The sequence below is a fragment of the Zootoca vivipara genome, chromosome 7 (assembly GCF_963506605.1).
Source record: "Zootoca vivipara chromosome 7, rZooViv1.1, whole genome shotgun sequence".
Taxonomy (NCBI): Eukaryota; Metazoa; Chordata; class Lepidosauria; order Squamata; family Lacertidae; genus Zootoca; species Zootoca vivipara.
This window is the reverse complement of record NC_083282.1, coordinates 18,625,734-18,642,715: the sequence shown is the minus strand read 5'-3', so window position 1 is coordinate 18,642,715 and position 16,982 is coordinate 18,625,734. Positions and strand designations below refer to the sequence as shown.

Below are 16,982 nucleotides of genomic sequence, written 5' to 3'. Positions count from 1 at the left end.
TAAAGGGACCTCTGACCATCAGGTCCAGTCGTGACCGACTCTGGGGTTGTGGTGCTCATCTTGCGTTATTGGCCGAGGGAGCCGGCGTACAGCTTCCGGGTCATGTGGCCAGCATGACTAAGCCGCTTCTGGTGAACCAGAGCAGCATACGGACACACCGTTTACCTTCCCGCTGTAGCAGTACCTATTTATCTACTTGCACTTTGACGTGCTTTCGAACTGCTAGGTTGGCAGGAGCTGGGACCGAGCAACGGGAGCTGACCCCGGCATAGGGATTCGAACCGCCGACCTTCTAATCGGCAAGCCCTAGGCTCAGTGGTTTAACAGCATCCCCTATTGGATCCATAAATTACCATATAGCATATATTCAACCCAAAAAACAGCAAGAATTTGTTGTTGACCAAGGACAGCTGGACATATAAAGGGCCCCATTACCTTCAGTAGCTTAGGGCCTCATCAAACCTAAATCTGGCCCTGGGCAGAAACCTCTGCAGAAGCAGCGCTGGTTTCGGCTGGAGCTACGCACGACCTTGGGAGCATACCCTGAGACCCCCGAGTATAGGGCGGTATATAAATAATAATAATAAAGGTTTCCTGTGGTTTCAGTGGTATCCTGCCCGGATTCGCCGTTTCTCTCCCAGAATTTGGCAGGTGGAGAACCAGGGGCAGGAAGGTCAGGGCAAGGTGGCACTTCTTGTTTTGCCTTGATAGGGACGGACCACCTATGCCATCCAGGGAGGTCCGGCTGGTGTCTTCGGTATACACCTTTAGGCGCCAGGCGAAAGCATTCCTCTCCAACAAGGCTTTTGGTTGATTAACATCTGGTGCCCTTTTAAAATGTGTTCTGAAAGCAGGGAAGGGGGATTATGGGGTTGTTTTTGTTTCTATTGCATGTTTTCTGTTTTCTTTTTATATTGTGATCAGTTCAGTGCAAGATTTACCGACGCCCCCATGTATAAGACGCCTCCTATTTTTGGGGACTCAGATTTAAGAAAATAGGGGGAGATGGGCCAGAGTATAAGACGCCCCCTAATTTTTGACCTTATTTTTTAGGGGGGAAACCTAGTCTTATACATGGAAAAATATGGTACATATAAGGTAAACAAGCTATAGCGTAGGGCCCCACTCTCTTAGGGGCCCCCAGAAAAAGATAAAGGGGAAAAAACCTGGATGTACATTTCCAAAATATAAGATAAAAAACAAATAAAATAAAACCTACATACAACAAGTGTTTTGTGTTGTGTAGGCTCTGATGATGTAAGTAATGGGCCCTGCCTGCTCCCTAGAATATCACTGGTTTGCATCTGGCACATAAATTTATTGAATCAAATTATAGACCACTTGCTTTAAAATACAGTACAGTGGTACCTCGGTTTATGAACACAATTGGTTCCGGAAGTCTGTTCATAAACTGAAGCGTTCATAAACTGAAGCGAACTTTCCCATTGAAAGTAATGGAAAGTGAATTAATCCGTTCCAGATGGTCCGCGGAGTAAGCGTTCATAAACTGAAGCAAACTTTCCCATTGAAAGTAATGGAAAGTGGATTAATCCGTTCCAGACGGGTCCGCGGAGTACTTAAACTGAAGCGTTCATAAACTGAAGCATGGGTGTAATTGGTTCCGGAAGTCTGTTCATAAACTGAAGCGTTCATAAACTGAAGCAAACTTTCCCATTGAAAGTAATGGAAAATGAATTAATCCGTTCCAGATGGGTCCGCAGCGTTCATAAACCGAAAATTCATAAACCGAGGTGTTCATAAACCGAGGTTCCACTGTAGTAGTAATAATAATCATCATCTCAAAGTGTTGTGCGATAAGAGTTTAAACTAAAATGCAATGGGCAGTGTGGCATTGCACACTAAACCAAATTTTTGGTTAGTGCAGCAGCAGAAAGGACCAGGCAGGAGCAAAGTGTCTGGGAGCTTCTCTTTGGGAGCCTGCTCACCAAGCCAAGTTTCTTTCATTTTCGTGCCTGCTTATATTAAGAGTGCCATGCAAAGCGGCTCAAGATATATCTACAACTGTCTATGAGTAACCTCTACTCAGAATGCAGAGCAGCACAAAGCAGCAATCATGTATTTACTGAAACTAGGAAGCTGGTTAAATAGGGGATTCAGAGCTGGTTAGAAAACTGGACTCAAAAAGTACTGATTCCACATCTTAGACTCTTTTTCTTGGTGTTCCAGTTCTAACAAGTGGAGGAGAAAGAGAGATGGTTGGCCTTCCTGCTTTGCCTTTAGGTGCAGCCATATTCATGTTTAAAAATTCTGCAATACATTGGATAATTTGCATTATGTTTTCTCTGGTTATATTGGAAAATTGATGTTTGGCATGTTCTCCCCCCCCCCCAGAAACACACTGCTTTTGCTACTTTTCCGAATGAAAATGCAGCTACTCAGGTGTGTATTTGGGACCATTCCAGAACTTGCGTTCTTTTATTTCTTTATTTCTTTTTTGCTGTAGTGCTCTATGGCTGTAGCTGAAGATGTCTGCCTTTCAATACAGAAACAAAGTGTTGAAGAGAAGTCTAAGGCTGCAGTCTTAACCCTGCTTACCTGGGAATAAACCCCATTGATTTCAATGGGATTTATTTCTGAGGATTGCGTTGTAAGGCTGTGATTGTTTGCATACCTACTTAGAATAAACTATTAAGATTGGAGGGAGGACTTGCTTAAGAGCATTCATGCTTGGATAAGATTCCTCCAAAATGCTTTACGTAATTACATATTTAGGTGTTGTTAGAAAACAGCAAGGACAATTTAGCAAATGAATATTAATGGTTAGCATAAAGACAACAGAGTATGGTAGTGATGACTGTGTGTACATATTAGATGCTAATATTAAAACAGCCTGCTTAACTTGTAAATGTGCAAAAGCAGGCCACCTGATAAGTGCTCAAGGCTGTAGAGCAGGCTTCCTCAAACTCGGCCCTCCAGATGTTTTTGTGACTACAATTCCCATCATTCCTGACCACTGTTCCTGCTAGCTAGGGATCATGGGAGTTGTAGGCCAAAAACATCTGGAGGGCTGAGTGAGGAAGCCTGCTATAGAGAAACAGAAAAATATATTGAGTTGCTTAGCTTTATATTTTACAGCTCTTTCTGTATTAAGATGACAGACATTCTGTTGTCATCTTAACTTTGCCTCTCCTAACTTCTATCTTCGATCTAACTTAAAAGTGTAAAATCCTTGGAGTAGGAAATTTATAAAATATATGCATATTGGCCCCATATAAAACCACAAATCTATAAGTAACCTACATTATCGGAACAGAAGTATAAGTTTCAGTGTCCAGTTCAAGAACTGGCAAGAAAGCAATTAAATTTTCTGCATGTGTATTAAGTCTTTTCTGCAATGAGAAGTAATTCTCATTCATTTCCAGCATGCCTTTCTCGCTGGTATCTTAGTATAAAATTGTAGGCAATGGTCGGGACGTTATCCATTTTTGGTCATTAAGAGAGATTAAATGGAAAGTTGTTGCTCTTCCCCCGAACTTTCTCTCCATGTTGCTTAGTTTTTAGGCAAAGTAAATTGCAAGAGGGGAGAAGAAAGGGATAAACCAAGAGGTTGATGGGTCAGAGTGCATTTTAAATGTTAGTTGATTTAACTGCATGTTGTGTTCAATTGAAGGCTTTATCGAGATTGCATCAGCTGAACCTTCTAGGCCACACTCTGGTGGTTGAATATGCAAAGGACCAAGACAGTATTTGTGCACTTAGCCAATCTTCTCAAAACGAGAAGGACAAAAGGTATGTAGATGCTTCTGTATTTTCAAATTCAGTGGGCTTATAAAATATTTCTAAGATTCTTGAAAATATTTTCCAAAAACTCCTTCTTCAAACTTTGCTGTGGTGGATATGGGAGGATCCAGATTGTTTCTTCAGATCCCATTGTATTAATACTTTAGATCTGAAGTGCAAGAAGTAAGTACTAGTGAATGCAGTAGAACTTCCAAGTAAGTGGGGTTCGGATTACAGCCTTATTTAGGCTAGGTTCCTGTGGTTAAATAGCAGATATGCTTTTCCACTCCGTTTTTACCATGTGACCATCATACTGGGGAGATCTTGACCCATTCAAAGATAAATTTTGGTCAGATTGTGTAGGACTGGGACTGAATAAGTTAGGAGTTCTGCCACAAAGACAATTCTGTTTGATTTTTTTAAACTGAGCAAACATAGGAAGGGAAGAGAATTGAGCAGAATCAAAAATACAGATTCTTACATATATGGATTCATCTAATTCATCACCTTTATTGGAATATAAATTACGGCTACCTCACAAAATTCAACAATTGAACAAAATAGATTTGAGTGGGGATTCATATTTATGAGCCAAAATTAGAGTTACGACTTCATAGAAACTTCCATATCTGGTCATTTATGTTGGGTTATGTTTAACCCTATTACTATTGTCCTTCATTTGGTATTTTTTTCCAAATAGATGTTGCACAAGTAAAGAATGAACAACAACAAATTTTCTTGGTGACTCCTTTTTTTAATGCACTTTGTGTCCAAACACAGTGGGGTTCATTTACAGTTAGGGTTACTTCAACATACCTTATAATGTAGTAGATTGCTCTTGTGTGTGTTTTAGCCTTGAAGAACCAGTGAAAGAAGAGAAAGAACAGAAAGATCTAGGCTGCCTCAAGATAGAAAGTGGAATTGCTCCTAGCCATGGGTTAGTGCTTGAGTTCTTATTTTGTATACAAAAATTGTTGTTGAATCCTAGCCTTTAAACCATTTGTGAACATGTTTAGGCAAACATATGAGAGACCAGCAATATTTTCTTAACTTGGTTTCCAAGAGTGAATCACATCCTCCCTGTTCCTACAATTATATCACTACCCTTTTCTTAGTATGTTTTTTCCCCCTGCTATTGGCTGAAACAGAAGTAGCTAACCTGCAGTTTGTCAGATGCTGTTTACCTCCAACTCCCATTGGACCAAGTCAGTAAGTGATAGTTCAGAGTCCAGCAACACTGGGAGAACCAATGTTTAGAAATTTGCATGGACGTGGAACTTTCAGTGGATGTGATAAGCAACAAAGCAGACTTGTGTGCTGAAAAGATTGCCACACTTAGTTTTCTGAGGGCTCCACAAACCTCTGTCTGCAGATATTTGTTGCCTGTCACTATTATTGCATATGGGTTGGTATTTAAGAGCTACTACAAGTGTATGTAGCAGATTGCTCACACACATTTTTTCCTAATGCATATTTGCATTGAGTAGGGGTTAGGCCAGGTGACCTCCCAGTTCTATGATCAACATGCTTTTGAAATTCCCTTTAGTTTCAAAAAATGGTGCCCCATGTAGTGTGTTGGGAGCTGCTGTTCAACAAAGAGAAGCATTACAATCCCGTGGTAATTTGTATTAATCCCTGGATGTCATGGATCAGTCTCTGATGTTTTAGAATTGCTGGTTTGTGAGCTAGGGGTTTCTTTGTTCAGTGCTTTTAAACTCTAAATATTGAACTCTTTCTTCTGCCTAGTGAAGCTTTTTTTTTTATAGGTTTGTATCGTTTCTAAGGTTGGTTTGTTTCCCCTCGCAGGTTAACTTTCCCTATAAATTCTTGCCTCAAATATCGATATCCCCCGCCTTCCAGTACAATCCTAGCCAACATAGCAAATGCCTTGGCAAGTGTGCCTAAGTTTTATGTGCAGGTAAGTGTAGATTCCCTCCCCCAACCTAAATTCAATACATAAACCCTATAGTTACTAGTATGGAATTGCTGAATTGTTATTTTAAGCAGCTGTAAATTATTGACGTGAGGGACCCAGGTGGCGCTGTGGTTAAACCACTGAGCCTAGGGCTTGCTGATCAGAAGGTCGGCGGTTCGAATCCCTGTGACGGGGTGAGCTCCCGTTGCTTGGTCCCAGCTCCTGCCAACCTAGCAGTTCGAAAGCACGTCAAAATGCAAGTAGATAAATAGGAACCGCTACAGCGGGAAGGTAAACGGCGTTTCCATGTGCTGCTCTGGTTTGCCAGAAGTGGCTTTATCATGCTGGCCACATGACCTGGAAGCTATACGCCGGCTCCCTCGGCCAATAATGCGAGATGAGCGCGCAACCCCAGAGTCGGTCACGACTGGACCTAATGGTCAGGGGTCCCTTTACCTTTAAATTATTGACAAGGGCTTACGTCCTGTATCTACTTATCTGGAACTAGCTCCATTGATCTCAGTGGGACTGACTTTTGCAGATATGTATAGGATTCTGCTGTGAATGTTGCATCCCTCCGCTCCTATTTGAGTTTGTAGTGGCATCAATTAATTTGAAAGTGGCTGCAAAGGAGCTCACAAAGACTTTCAGTACGAGTTATTGGAACACCTTTGGCAGTAAGAATATTTTTACTATGTTCTCATAAGCACTATTTTCAGCCATCAAAGCTACAAGCTGTGGTCTGAAGGCACCATGCAGCTACCACCTTGCTCAATATATGCATTCAGTTGCTGAATGGATTACTAGCTTTGGGATCACATGTGTGCCATCGTGGATTCCATGGCAGAAGTAGGTAGGATATGCATGTTCATTGCAGAATCTAGGGGTGGTATTCAGCTTAAGTTTTACTCAGTGTCTTAAATGATAAATCACATGGTTCTTTAAAATTTCCTTCCAACCATTTTTTTAAAAACAGCAAACTTCTAGCCCATATTGTTAGATGCTAGGAAGTATGTAACCATGTTTTCATATATGTCCAAACTATTTGGTATTGTTTTACTGCCTAGGTCAAGATTTTACACCCTTTCTGTACATTTCTCCCTGTATTGCCAAATTATTTTATCCCAGTATCCCATCTCCCTGTGAGAAATAAATCATGTTAGATAGATAAATTAAATCTAGTTCTGCCTGGCTAGCACAACTTATTTTAACTTGTAGAATTATTCATTTTTTATGGTCCATGAATTGTATGTCATGTATTCTACTCCATATTGATCCAGAGTAGAACTCCCAATGTATAGTTAGCAGAGTAAAAAATATGTTGCGGGATTCCCCCAAAAATAGACCAGAGGCATTTCATCCAGAACTTTGCTGCTACCAAAGGCAAATGAGCATAATGGTCACAAATCTAATACAGGATTGGCACTGTCCATAAGAAATCCAGTTGCAGCAGACTTCACTTAAACTTACAATAACTTATAATGAGACTAAACCAGGCATCCCCAAACTTCGGCCCTCCAGATGTTTTGGACTACAATTCCCATCTTCCCCGAACACTGGTCCTGTTAGCTAGGGATCATGAGAGTTGTAGGCCAAAACATCTGGAAGGCCGCAGTTTGGGGATGTCTGGACTAAATAACACTAAGCATAGGCTACTATGTACAGTACAGAACACCGCACCAGAAGGAAAAGAGATAGGAAGAGAAAGTGAAACCCAGGCTCCTTCTGGCCTGACTATTATAGTCAGCATGACTGTGACAGAAAAAGATAAGAGAGCCAGTTTAAGCCAGCTGTGCTCAGCTTCTCTGAAGGTATAACCCAAACATCAGGAACCTTATGCTTGTTTCTTTCACACAGAGAAGCTTCCAGAACCCTCTTGAATTAATTAGAAGAGGAACGATCTCTACACATCACATCAATAATTTTTGTACTAAGAAATTCAAACTGACATTTTAATCTTCAGATGAAATATTTCCTACCCATTAGCTACAGGAAATATAAAACAATTATAAAATATGCAACAAATTTTGGTTTATGTGGAATACTTGAATGGTTGTGGCAAGGATAATATTCCTCCCATGACAATTAATGACATGTTTACTCAAGTATTCATATTTGAGGACTTGGAGAAGATGCTACGTTGCCATTGTTATGTTTCAGGTTTTGCATCTTATGAACAAGATGAATCTTCCCCCTCCCTTTGGGCCAGTTACTCCTCGACCTCCTATGGTATGAAACTGCTATTACTTGAAGCACTGTGAATAAATGCAACATTGTACAGTATTTATAGTTTTGAGATACCCCTTTCTCTAACATTTTTGGCTAGGATCCAAGTGGGAGTGTGAACCTAGTGGAATTTTTAGCTTTCCCCCCTTGGACAGCTTATTATCATGCCATAAAAGGTGTGCTTTGAAAAATAAAACAGGAATTTCCTATCATTACTGAAATGCAAGTTCAATATATTGAGTTTTATACCCTTCTAAGAAGAAGAAGAAATGCAATTGATGTAGTCAAACTCTGTACTCGAGATCTGCTAAAGCATATTGCTCATCCCTCACAACAGCTAAATCTGCACTTTACATTGTGAAATGTTCTTACCTTGCTCTTTCCTTAGTCTCCACTCTTGACCCATATTTCCTGGGTATGCTCCAGGATTGATGCAGTCGCTATGGCCTTTTATCCAAACCCTTTCTTATCACTGCCCACAAGAGGGTATGTGATAATTTAATGTCAATCACTAGACTGTGGTGCAGAACATTTGCTTGTTGAGTACTGTGTATGTGTATATATATATATATATGTATATGTATATATATATATATATATATATATATATATATATATATATATATATATTCTCTCTCTCTCTCTCTCTCTCTCTCACACACACACACACACACACACTTGCATTTAAACTGTTAACAACTGAAATACCAAAAGGTTGTACATTGTATTCTTCCTTTAGTATGAAGAGTATATTCCTTTACCGCCTCCTATTCCCCCTCTGCCTCCTGAGGAACCTCCTTTGCCTGAAGAGGAGGACAGTCAAGACTCAAGCAAAGATGAATCTGAGTATGAAAGTGCTGATGAAGAGGAAAAAGAAAGGTTGGTGATTTTTGCAGCCTGCTGCTCCCTGCGTAAAAGTTGGTGTCCTTGTTTTTCTCTGCTTGCAAAGAGTTGGTGATATTTTGCAGTCGAAGAAGAAGAAGAAGCCACCCACCTGACTGGGTTCCCACGGCCACTCTGGGTGGCTCCCAACAAAATAAAACTAAAAGTTAACAAATAGTTAAACTATGGGATTGGAATCCATAGTTTAGGAATTACCTGTGCCTTAGTAATCAATGTCTCTGCCCCTTTCTCTCTTGAATACATAGCAATAACATAGAAGCCCAGTTTTGTACCAACTATGGAGAGACTACCAGATTTGTTTTATCAAGCAGTAAATATATTTTCAACTAATTTTAAATCTTGCCAAAGTATTTCAAAAGTACATTTTAACCAGAATTGAGTATCAAGGTAGGGTTCTTGTTGTTTTTATAAAAAGAATACTCTTTTCTTAAAATACTGCATTTTGTATGGTGCTTCTGCCAAATAGTTACATCTCGTATCCATTAAATGTATATCCCCAAAGCTTTTTGCCTTGCCCTTGAAGATCTGTAGAGCATGGAATCAACTGATGTAATTCAAAGAAGTGAATGAGTAGGAAAACCATATCTCGCCCTTAACTTGATAGGGGTTAATTTGGTCTGTAGACCCCGCAAAATTGATCTCGATTTCAGATGCCGCCTTCTTCCCATCCGTTTCTTATAGCAAGTTTAGATCTGAGAAATTGCCTCTTCCCTTCATGTGTGGTGAGGTTTGAGCTTCACTGGATTTCATCAGGACATGATCTTTTAGAGAAAGTGAAAACAAAGGAGACAGCTGCTCTGGCTGCTACTTCTCTTTCATTTACCAGACTTTTCTTAGGGCAGTGGTGTGTGTTACCCAATCAGTTCTCCCCAGTTCTCCGTCTACTAGGGTTCAGGGTGGAAGAAATGGCAGGGTAGCCAACATCAGCTTGTCTGCAGCAGGCGTCTACTAAGTAGAGTCTTCTTTTAAAAGCCAAACTTCAAAACCCTGAGGGCGGGAGGTTTCTTTCATTGATAAGTTATCTATCCCCCCCCCCCATATTTCCTGTTGAAATACCTTTTTTTCCAATAAAGTATTCAATGTGTTACTAATTCAGATTTACAAAGCTGATGGAATTGGCAACCCTCCAACCCAAACGACGGATCCCAACAAAGCCGCACCGTACGAGAAAAAGGAGAAAGATAAAAGACTTATTAAATGTCTCCCAGCTTGCTTCCCACAGGTATGGACATACAGTGGTACCTCGGTTTATGAACACAATTGGTTCCGGAAGTCTGTTCATAAACTGAAGCGTTCATAAACTGAAGCGAACTTTCCCATTGAAAGTAATGGAAAGTGGATTAATCTGTTCCAGACAGTCCGCGGAGTACTTAAACTGAAGTGTTCATAAACTGAAGCAAACTTTCCCATTGAAAGTAATGGAAAGTGGATTAATCCGTTCCAGACGGGTCCGCGGAGTACTTAAACTGAAGCGTTCATAAACTGAAGCATGGGTGTAATTTGTTCCAGAAGTCTGTTCATAAACTGAAGCGTTCATAAACTGAAGCGAACTTTCCCATTGAAAGTAATGGAAAATGAATTAATCCGTTCCAGATGGGTCCGCGGCGTTCATAAACCGAAAATTCATAAACCGAGGTGTTCATAAACCGAGGTTCCACTGTATGAGTATTTAATGTGGATCATTGCTATGTAATGAGTACTTAGTTGGCACTTCCTTCTAGATATCTTGAGAAATTACCTGACTGAACTGTCAGCAATGTTCAGCAAGTAAAAATATAGATTGTCTAGTGGTGTGATTGCATATAGCACTATATTGTAAGAAACAACAGTATTTACCTGAATATTGCTTGCAACTCTTACCTGTAACGAGCTTAGCAGCCCTTTTTGCAATCCCCTTAAAGAAATGTAAAATCATTAAGGAGTAAACAATTCTGTGCATACTTTTTTCTTGTGAAGAAGCTTTAAACGAAGCTTTATGTTGTCTTTTAAAACAGCAATTTGCACCCAGCCCTGTCGCCTTCGGATGTGTTTGAACAGCCACACCCTGTAGGTCTCAAAAAAATTGAATTTCACATATCTTCAGAGAGCCCCGACATTCTTCAGAAAAGCTTGGCAGAGCAGCACAACAATGGTATGCTGTGTGTCAGCCAAAACATGTTTATATGTACATGGGTTAAAGTACATTATCTTGTATTTAATTTGGTTGAGGTCACTTGTGTCTCAGGATCATGTCCCAACTAAATGTTCTCTGTTTTAATTTTCTTAGACATCTATGCAGCCATTGATGAAATATCTGGTGCAGGGTTTGGAAAAATCTTACCCGCTCTCCGTTCCAATAATAAAGAAGAGACAGAAGAGGAGGAAGAAGATGATGAAATACCTTCGGAATTTGTTTCTAAAAGAGAGCTAGAAAAAGGCAGAATCTCCCATAAAGGTGATTTTATTACCATTAATGTTTTTATGACATGCAGTGAAGATGCTGCTTTATTTAAATGTGATGAGCTTGTTTGGCTATATCAGTTTTAATTATTTAATTAAGCCTATTGGCTAAAATGGAGGTTACAGCTATATATTTTTCTTTCTGTGCTCAAGAAATGGAAAGTCTTGCTGTCTTCAGAAATTACGAGCCTGGTGAGCCAAATTGCAGAATTTACGTGAAGAATCTGTCTAAACAAGTTCAAGAAAGGGTAAGTGGGAATTGAACAGAAAGTGTCGGGTTCCTTCCACAGAAGTAGCTAACTCTTCCTGCTCTGCTTTTATTTAAATCCCAGGATTTGAAGTTTATCTTTGGAAGATACGTTGACTTTTCATCAGAAACTGAACGTATAATGTAAGTGATGGCTGGGTGACTTCTTCTGTAGGTTGAGCTGCTTTTGACTTGGTGAGCCAAATGATATGTCTGTGAACTTGTATGTTTCCACCTTTTTGCCAGTAGAGGAGCCCAGCATCATCTTTAATGAAAGACTATGGTGAGGACCGTAGAGGATAATGAAACATTAGGATTGGGAGCAGCAGGGTGGGCATGGGTAGATAATCAGGAGGGCCTGTACTACTTGTGACAATAGAGAGAGATGAAGGCATTGGGGTGTGGAAGGAGAGAATCGAGTCAGAGAAATGTGGCCGAGAAAGTGAGATTATGGGAAGGGATAAATTGTGCACTGGAATAAAATAAGGCATGGAGAAAGGAATTAGGAGAATTGGGAAGATAACTAAGGATATTGCAAAGGAGGCGTGTGGGAAAGAGAGTATGCTGTTCTTTTAAGAGAACTGTAATTCTATTACAGAATGTTGTTCGATTAACAGAACTGCAATTTTATTCCATGGGTGCCACAGCTTGGGAAGGTGAAATGCATAGTGATAATTGGGGACTTCCAGAAAACTCAGAAGATGCCTATTTTGTCAGAATTGTGCAAGAACCTGAGCAGAACTCTTCTATAGTCCTATTGACTGTTTCTATATGAACTATGAGAACTACTGAAACAAATCACGGCTCCTTCCTTCATCTGTCGCAATATGTATTTATTTATCCTAGGTTCGATATACGCTTAATGAAAGAAGGCCGTATGAAAGGACAAGCATTTGTCGGGCTTCCCAATGAAGGAGCAGCTGCAAAAGCTTTGAAAGAAGTCAATGGATATGTTTTATTTGACAAACCTATGGTGGTCGTATCCTTTTCTTAAAATAAATTAAAAAAAGCTTTCCATTTCATTTTCAGTTAAATATTGGGCCTGCTTTTAGAATCTTGCTTTTGGTATCATATATGCCCAGAGGTAGCAAGGTTTCTTTGCATATTATTTGTCCCCATTTAAATTGTAGGCAAACAAGAGATGGTTGTTGCAGCACAGGTGAGAGGGAGGGGAGCGAACCAGCTAGCAGAATCCTTCACTCATTTGCCCTTTTCCTGTGTTCCTCAGCCCTCTCCACTTCCACCAAAGGGACACTTTAATTTTCCTTGCTGCCTTCGCTAAAACAGCCCTCAAACTTTTGTCTCCTATGTAGTTCTCTACAGGCAGCTTCTTATACTGGGTTGAGTGGAACCCAGTGAAGTCATGGAGTGAAAATCAAGGCCAAGTATAGGCAAGCTCCAGCCCTCCAGATGTTTGGCACTACAATACCCATGATCCCTAGCTAACAGGACCAGTGGTCAGGGATGATGGTAATTGTAGCCCCAAACATCTGGAGGGCCAGAGTTTGCCTATGCATGATCAAGGCAATTGAACCATCAACAAATTTTGTTTTTTCCTTTAAAAAATGGGAAACCAGTCATTAAAACAGTTCCTGGCCCATTTTGCACATGACAGTAAGCCAGGTCTGGTGAACCTGTTCCGACTCCCAACGCACATCAGCCTCATGGCCAGTGGTCAGGAATGATGGGAGTCGCAGTCCAGAACTATCTGGAGGGGCCACAGCTCCCACCTCCGTAGTAAGCCATAGTCAGAAATAAACCATAGCTTATCAGGAACAAAAGTGTGCTGGTGCATGCTGCTCATTGTGTCCTGCTTCATATACACCTCTCCAACTCCACCCACCCCAGCCTCTTCTCCATTCCTCTGTTGTTCCGGCTCCACAATGTCTTGGTTCTGGTTGCATCAACACAGCAAGAATTATTCTAACATAAATCTTTCTCAGCAGCACTAAGAAGGCAAAGTGAGGTAGATTTTTCTCCCATCTCCAGCTGAGCTGGTCTAACAAGCTTTTTTAGTTTTAATAAATAGAGATTAAGAAGTATCGTAATTTTGTGATGCTTTTGTGTTCCATAGTCTTTGTTTCTTGCATCCTCCCCCCGCCGCCACTTATAAATTGTTCTTGTTAACGCTTGCCGTCAAGACTTCTATTCCTTAATAAAATCCAAGCAATTTGCTCGATCCGCAAGACCAAAGCCGGATCCCAAAGAGGAGAGGAGAAAAGATAAGGGGAGAAGACCCTGAAGGTAAGTAAACTCCCTTGTATTCCATTTTGCCCTCCTAACTTAAAAAAAAAATGCAAAACACAGAGAGCATGGCTCCATGCGAAGTGGTGAACCTGACTTAGAGTTGACTTGGAAAACTAGGTGGTGAGATGTGTTCCCCACTAGCCTCCTTCCTGATGCGCTAGCTTTCAATGTGCAACAGGAATCCTCCTTGTGTGGGCAACGTTCCATCAATGTGTCATTGAAATGGTACAATCCAGACACAGGTTTGCTTTCTGGTGACAAACAGGCCTTGACCACCAACAGGAGCTGGTTTAAGAAAAGACTTCTAACTACTTCTGCTTGATCAACACAGCAGCACTTTTTTTCTTTCTGGCTGAGAGTTTCATTGTGTTATCAGTTATAGAATGTCAGAGTGCAAACAAATTTGGCCTTTGGGCTCCTCTTCCACTGTTCTCCTAAAACTGTGGGGTCTCTGGCCCTTGATCTAAGATTGAGTTGTACGGCTGCTGCTTGGGCTCTGTCCTTGGAATTCTCCCCCAGAAGACTTTGCCCGGTGCCTACTGCTTGAATCACTTTGTTATCATTTATGATACTGCATGTTTTATGTTTGTAAACTGACCTTAGGATTTGGTTTGTTGAAGATGCTATAACTTAACAGCAGGTGGCCCTAGATGTAGATGCCCATTCATTTTTAAAAAAACACATCCAGCCAGTTGAGTATGCACATAGTGTTGCAAATGACCACCTGGAAGCAAATCAGAGCGTTGGTTTGGAGTGTTTTCATCCGTATTTTCCAGTAATCACAATGCTTGTTTTTGTTTACCAGCCTGAATTGCTGATGGTCATAGATGAAAAAAACAAAACAAAAACTAACTGACAAATTGCAGGTTGAGCACACTGCTGAAGTTTGACCTTTATAACTAAAATTGCATTGTGTTGTGTTACTGGCTTCCATAACCTTTGTATCCTTTGCTAAAATGATTGTATAATTTCCGTCAGTTGTTAATAGCTACAGATGAAAATAATGTATCCACTGTATTGCAGTGTCTTTTTAAAGAGGGATGTTTCTTATTGCTGGGGTTCTGTAGCTTTGGTAGCCAGTCAGAAATTGTGCTTGCCCTCCTCCTCCTGAAGGGGGAGGGACAGATTCTCGACTCTTGACTTTCTTTGCCTCCGCATAACAGAAGAGGCAAGTTTCTGTCCCCTTCCTTCCAAGTTTGTCTCTCCCAAAGGATCAGTGCAAGATTGGGAGAAATCCTCTTTTTCTCTCCTGCCCTGATCTCACCAGAATAGCAAATGTGCAGCACAGTGCCATAAGCAGAAGATAGGCTCCACTCAAGGAATGTGAATGTTACAAAAACCACTCTTTCCCGATTGGTTTTTATGCTTCAAAAAAAAAAGACAAAAGTAGCAGACAAAAGTTGTCCCATGATAAGTGGCCTCCTGGTGCATCATTTCCCAGAAAATATTTTTAACAGATATATTTGGTATGGCTGGGTAGCCAGCAGAATTGTAGCGGGACCATGCTAATACATTCTAGCGTGGGCTAACTTCTAGCAAAGACTACATTGGAGACAGGGAATGCTTAGCTTTTGAACATGGCAAGAAGCCAGAATTCTGGTGCATATTCTGGCATTGTACTGATCAAATAGTTAATACTATATTCTTTGTATTGGATTCAGAGCTGTTCTCCCGAGTTCCTGGTGCATTTGGTCTGAAGATTTAAAAATGACCACTGTTTTAAAATAGGTAGTCTAAAGAATGAAAGCTGTAACAGAGAATAAAAGGATTAAACCGCATTCTGCTGTTCTTCTTTAGAAACATTCCTGCCTAAATACTGCAGTAATACTGTGTCATGCAAAGTGTATCCTTTCTTGCTGTATCCTTTTTTTGTATATATACATCTTTTTTTTCTAGCAAAAGGTTCTAGTGTTCTCTTAGCATAGCGCTAGGTCTAGCAGGTCTCTAGTAATGGTTTGTTATTTTACTAAACATAGCCCCTGTTTGTTAACTTACCAGGGTACCCATGGAAGTTTATAGCCTTAAAATGTACTTTTGAAAAATTCCTCATATTAATAGTAGCACAGTTTTGGGCTGCCAGGCCTTCAGCAAGTGTAAACCTCTCTGCTTACGTTGGTAGAGTTTTAAATGCTGTTTACCAACTGAAGATCTGGCCTCAACTGTATATTTTTAATCATTGCATCCTTTCAATCCTTTTTAATCCTTTCAATCTTATGGTGTCCAGAGGAAAAACAACAACACCTCCATAGCAAAGTAATACAATATGCATCTTTAGCTGTTTTTTGTAATCCTCCTTACTGGATAAAGAGCAGCAGGTGAAGGAGCAAACTTAATTATCTTCTGCTTAGTCTTTCTTGCTTCTTTCTAATTCGTTCTCAGGCTAGCATCATCTTCTGTATAAGCATTACAGTAAAATACAGCTGTTCCAGAGACAGGTTTAGCCTTGGATCCCTTAGAACTCAGAACCACAGCCTTGCAAAAGGGAATTCTCTTTCCATTTACAGGAGGGGTCTGCATGGGTCCCATCCTGATGGGATGTTGCAGGGCAGTTTTTGCTAACCCTTTTTCCTGCAGCCATCCCCTATTGCATTCCATACTCTTCCTAAAGGTTCCCCAAACCCCTGGAACAGCTTTTGCTGGCGGTAGGGTGTTTTTGAGGGAAGAAGGATTTGGTAAAAATTCCCTCCCCCTCTTTGCCCATAGCAGGAGCAGACTTTTGCTCACAAGCTCTCTGTATCTTAGCCTTAGTTTTTCTTATTATCCAAACTTTTCAGCTTTCTACTTTAGAAATGTGTGTTTTCAATGCGCCTTTAAATCGTTCCAGGTTCGTTTTGAGTTCCGTGTCTTTCAAGCTCTGGGAAGAAGATGCACGGTCGGCGAACTATTCAACAGTGCGTAAAAGCATTTAACATTTATTTTAAACACGACACAAATGTTCTGCTAACCTTAGGTGTGTTGTGTGCTTTTAAACAATGGAAGATCTTGCAGCAAGTCACATAGCAGATGTGGGAAATGTTTCAATTAAAGATCTAATAAATTATTCACTTTTGCATTGTTTCTGTGTTCTTTCTTTGCCAAAGCATTCTTTTTCCCCCCCACACAACAAATGACATTCAACCACTATACCACAAACCCTGTTTTCAGCTCAAAAGCATATTCTCCTGTTCTGTCAAAGATACTTGAATACCTACGCATATTGGAAGTTGAGACCTTGAGACTCGGAGTAGAAAACGCCCCATATTCATTCTTAAAATGGAAGAGGAA

At 40.5% G+C, this 16,982-nt stretch overlaps 1 protein-coding gene across 2 annotated transcripts; it reads left to right on the top strand.

Moving 5' to 3' along the window:
* The first annotated feature begins 22 nt into the window (after positions 1–22).
* On the top strand, positions 23–16,768 carry RNPC3 (RNA binding region (RNP1, RRM) containing 3). Of its 2 annotated transcripts, none has more exons than XM_060276689.1 (13): positions 23–3,750; positions 4,595–4,678; positions 5,548–5,659; positions 7,817–7,885; positions 8,622–8,761; positions 9,882–10,007; positions 10,780–10,916; positions 11,052–11,219; positions 11,378–11,472; positions 11,557–11,615; positions 12,318–12,450; positions 13,639–13,715; positions 16,543–16,768. In XM_060276689.1, the coding sequence occupies exons 1-12, from the start codon at positions 3,593–3,595 to the stop codon at positions 13,711–13,713; spliced, it is 1,356 nt and encodes a 451-aa protein (XP_060132672.1). In that variant the 5' UTR covers positions 23–3,592; the 3' UTR covers positions 13,714–13,715; positions 16,543–16,768. The 2 variants fall into 2 exon arrangements, with proteins under 2 accessions (XP_060132672.1, XP_060132673.1); XM_060276690.1 differs by having other exon boundaries at positions 15,516–16,768.
* The last annotated feature ends 214 nt before the right edge of the window (positions 16,769–16,982 follow it).

Coding starts and splice junctions, on each gene's coding strand:
- RNPC3 (XM_060276689.1), top strand. CDS start 3,593: ATGTTAGTTGATTTAACTGCATGTTGTGTTCAATTGAAGGCTTTATCG. Junction 3,751..4,594: donor CAAAACGAGAAGGACAAAAG/GTATGTAGATGC, acceptor TGTGTGTTTTAG/CCTTGAAGAACCAGTGAAAG. Junction 10,008..10,779: donor TCCCAGCTTGCTTCCCACAG/GTATGGACATAC, acceptor CTTTTAAAACAG/CAATTTGCACCCAGCCCTGT.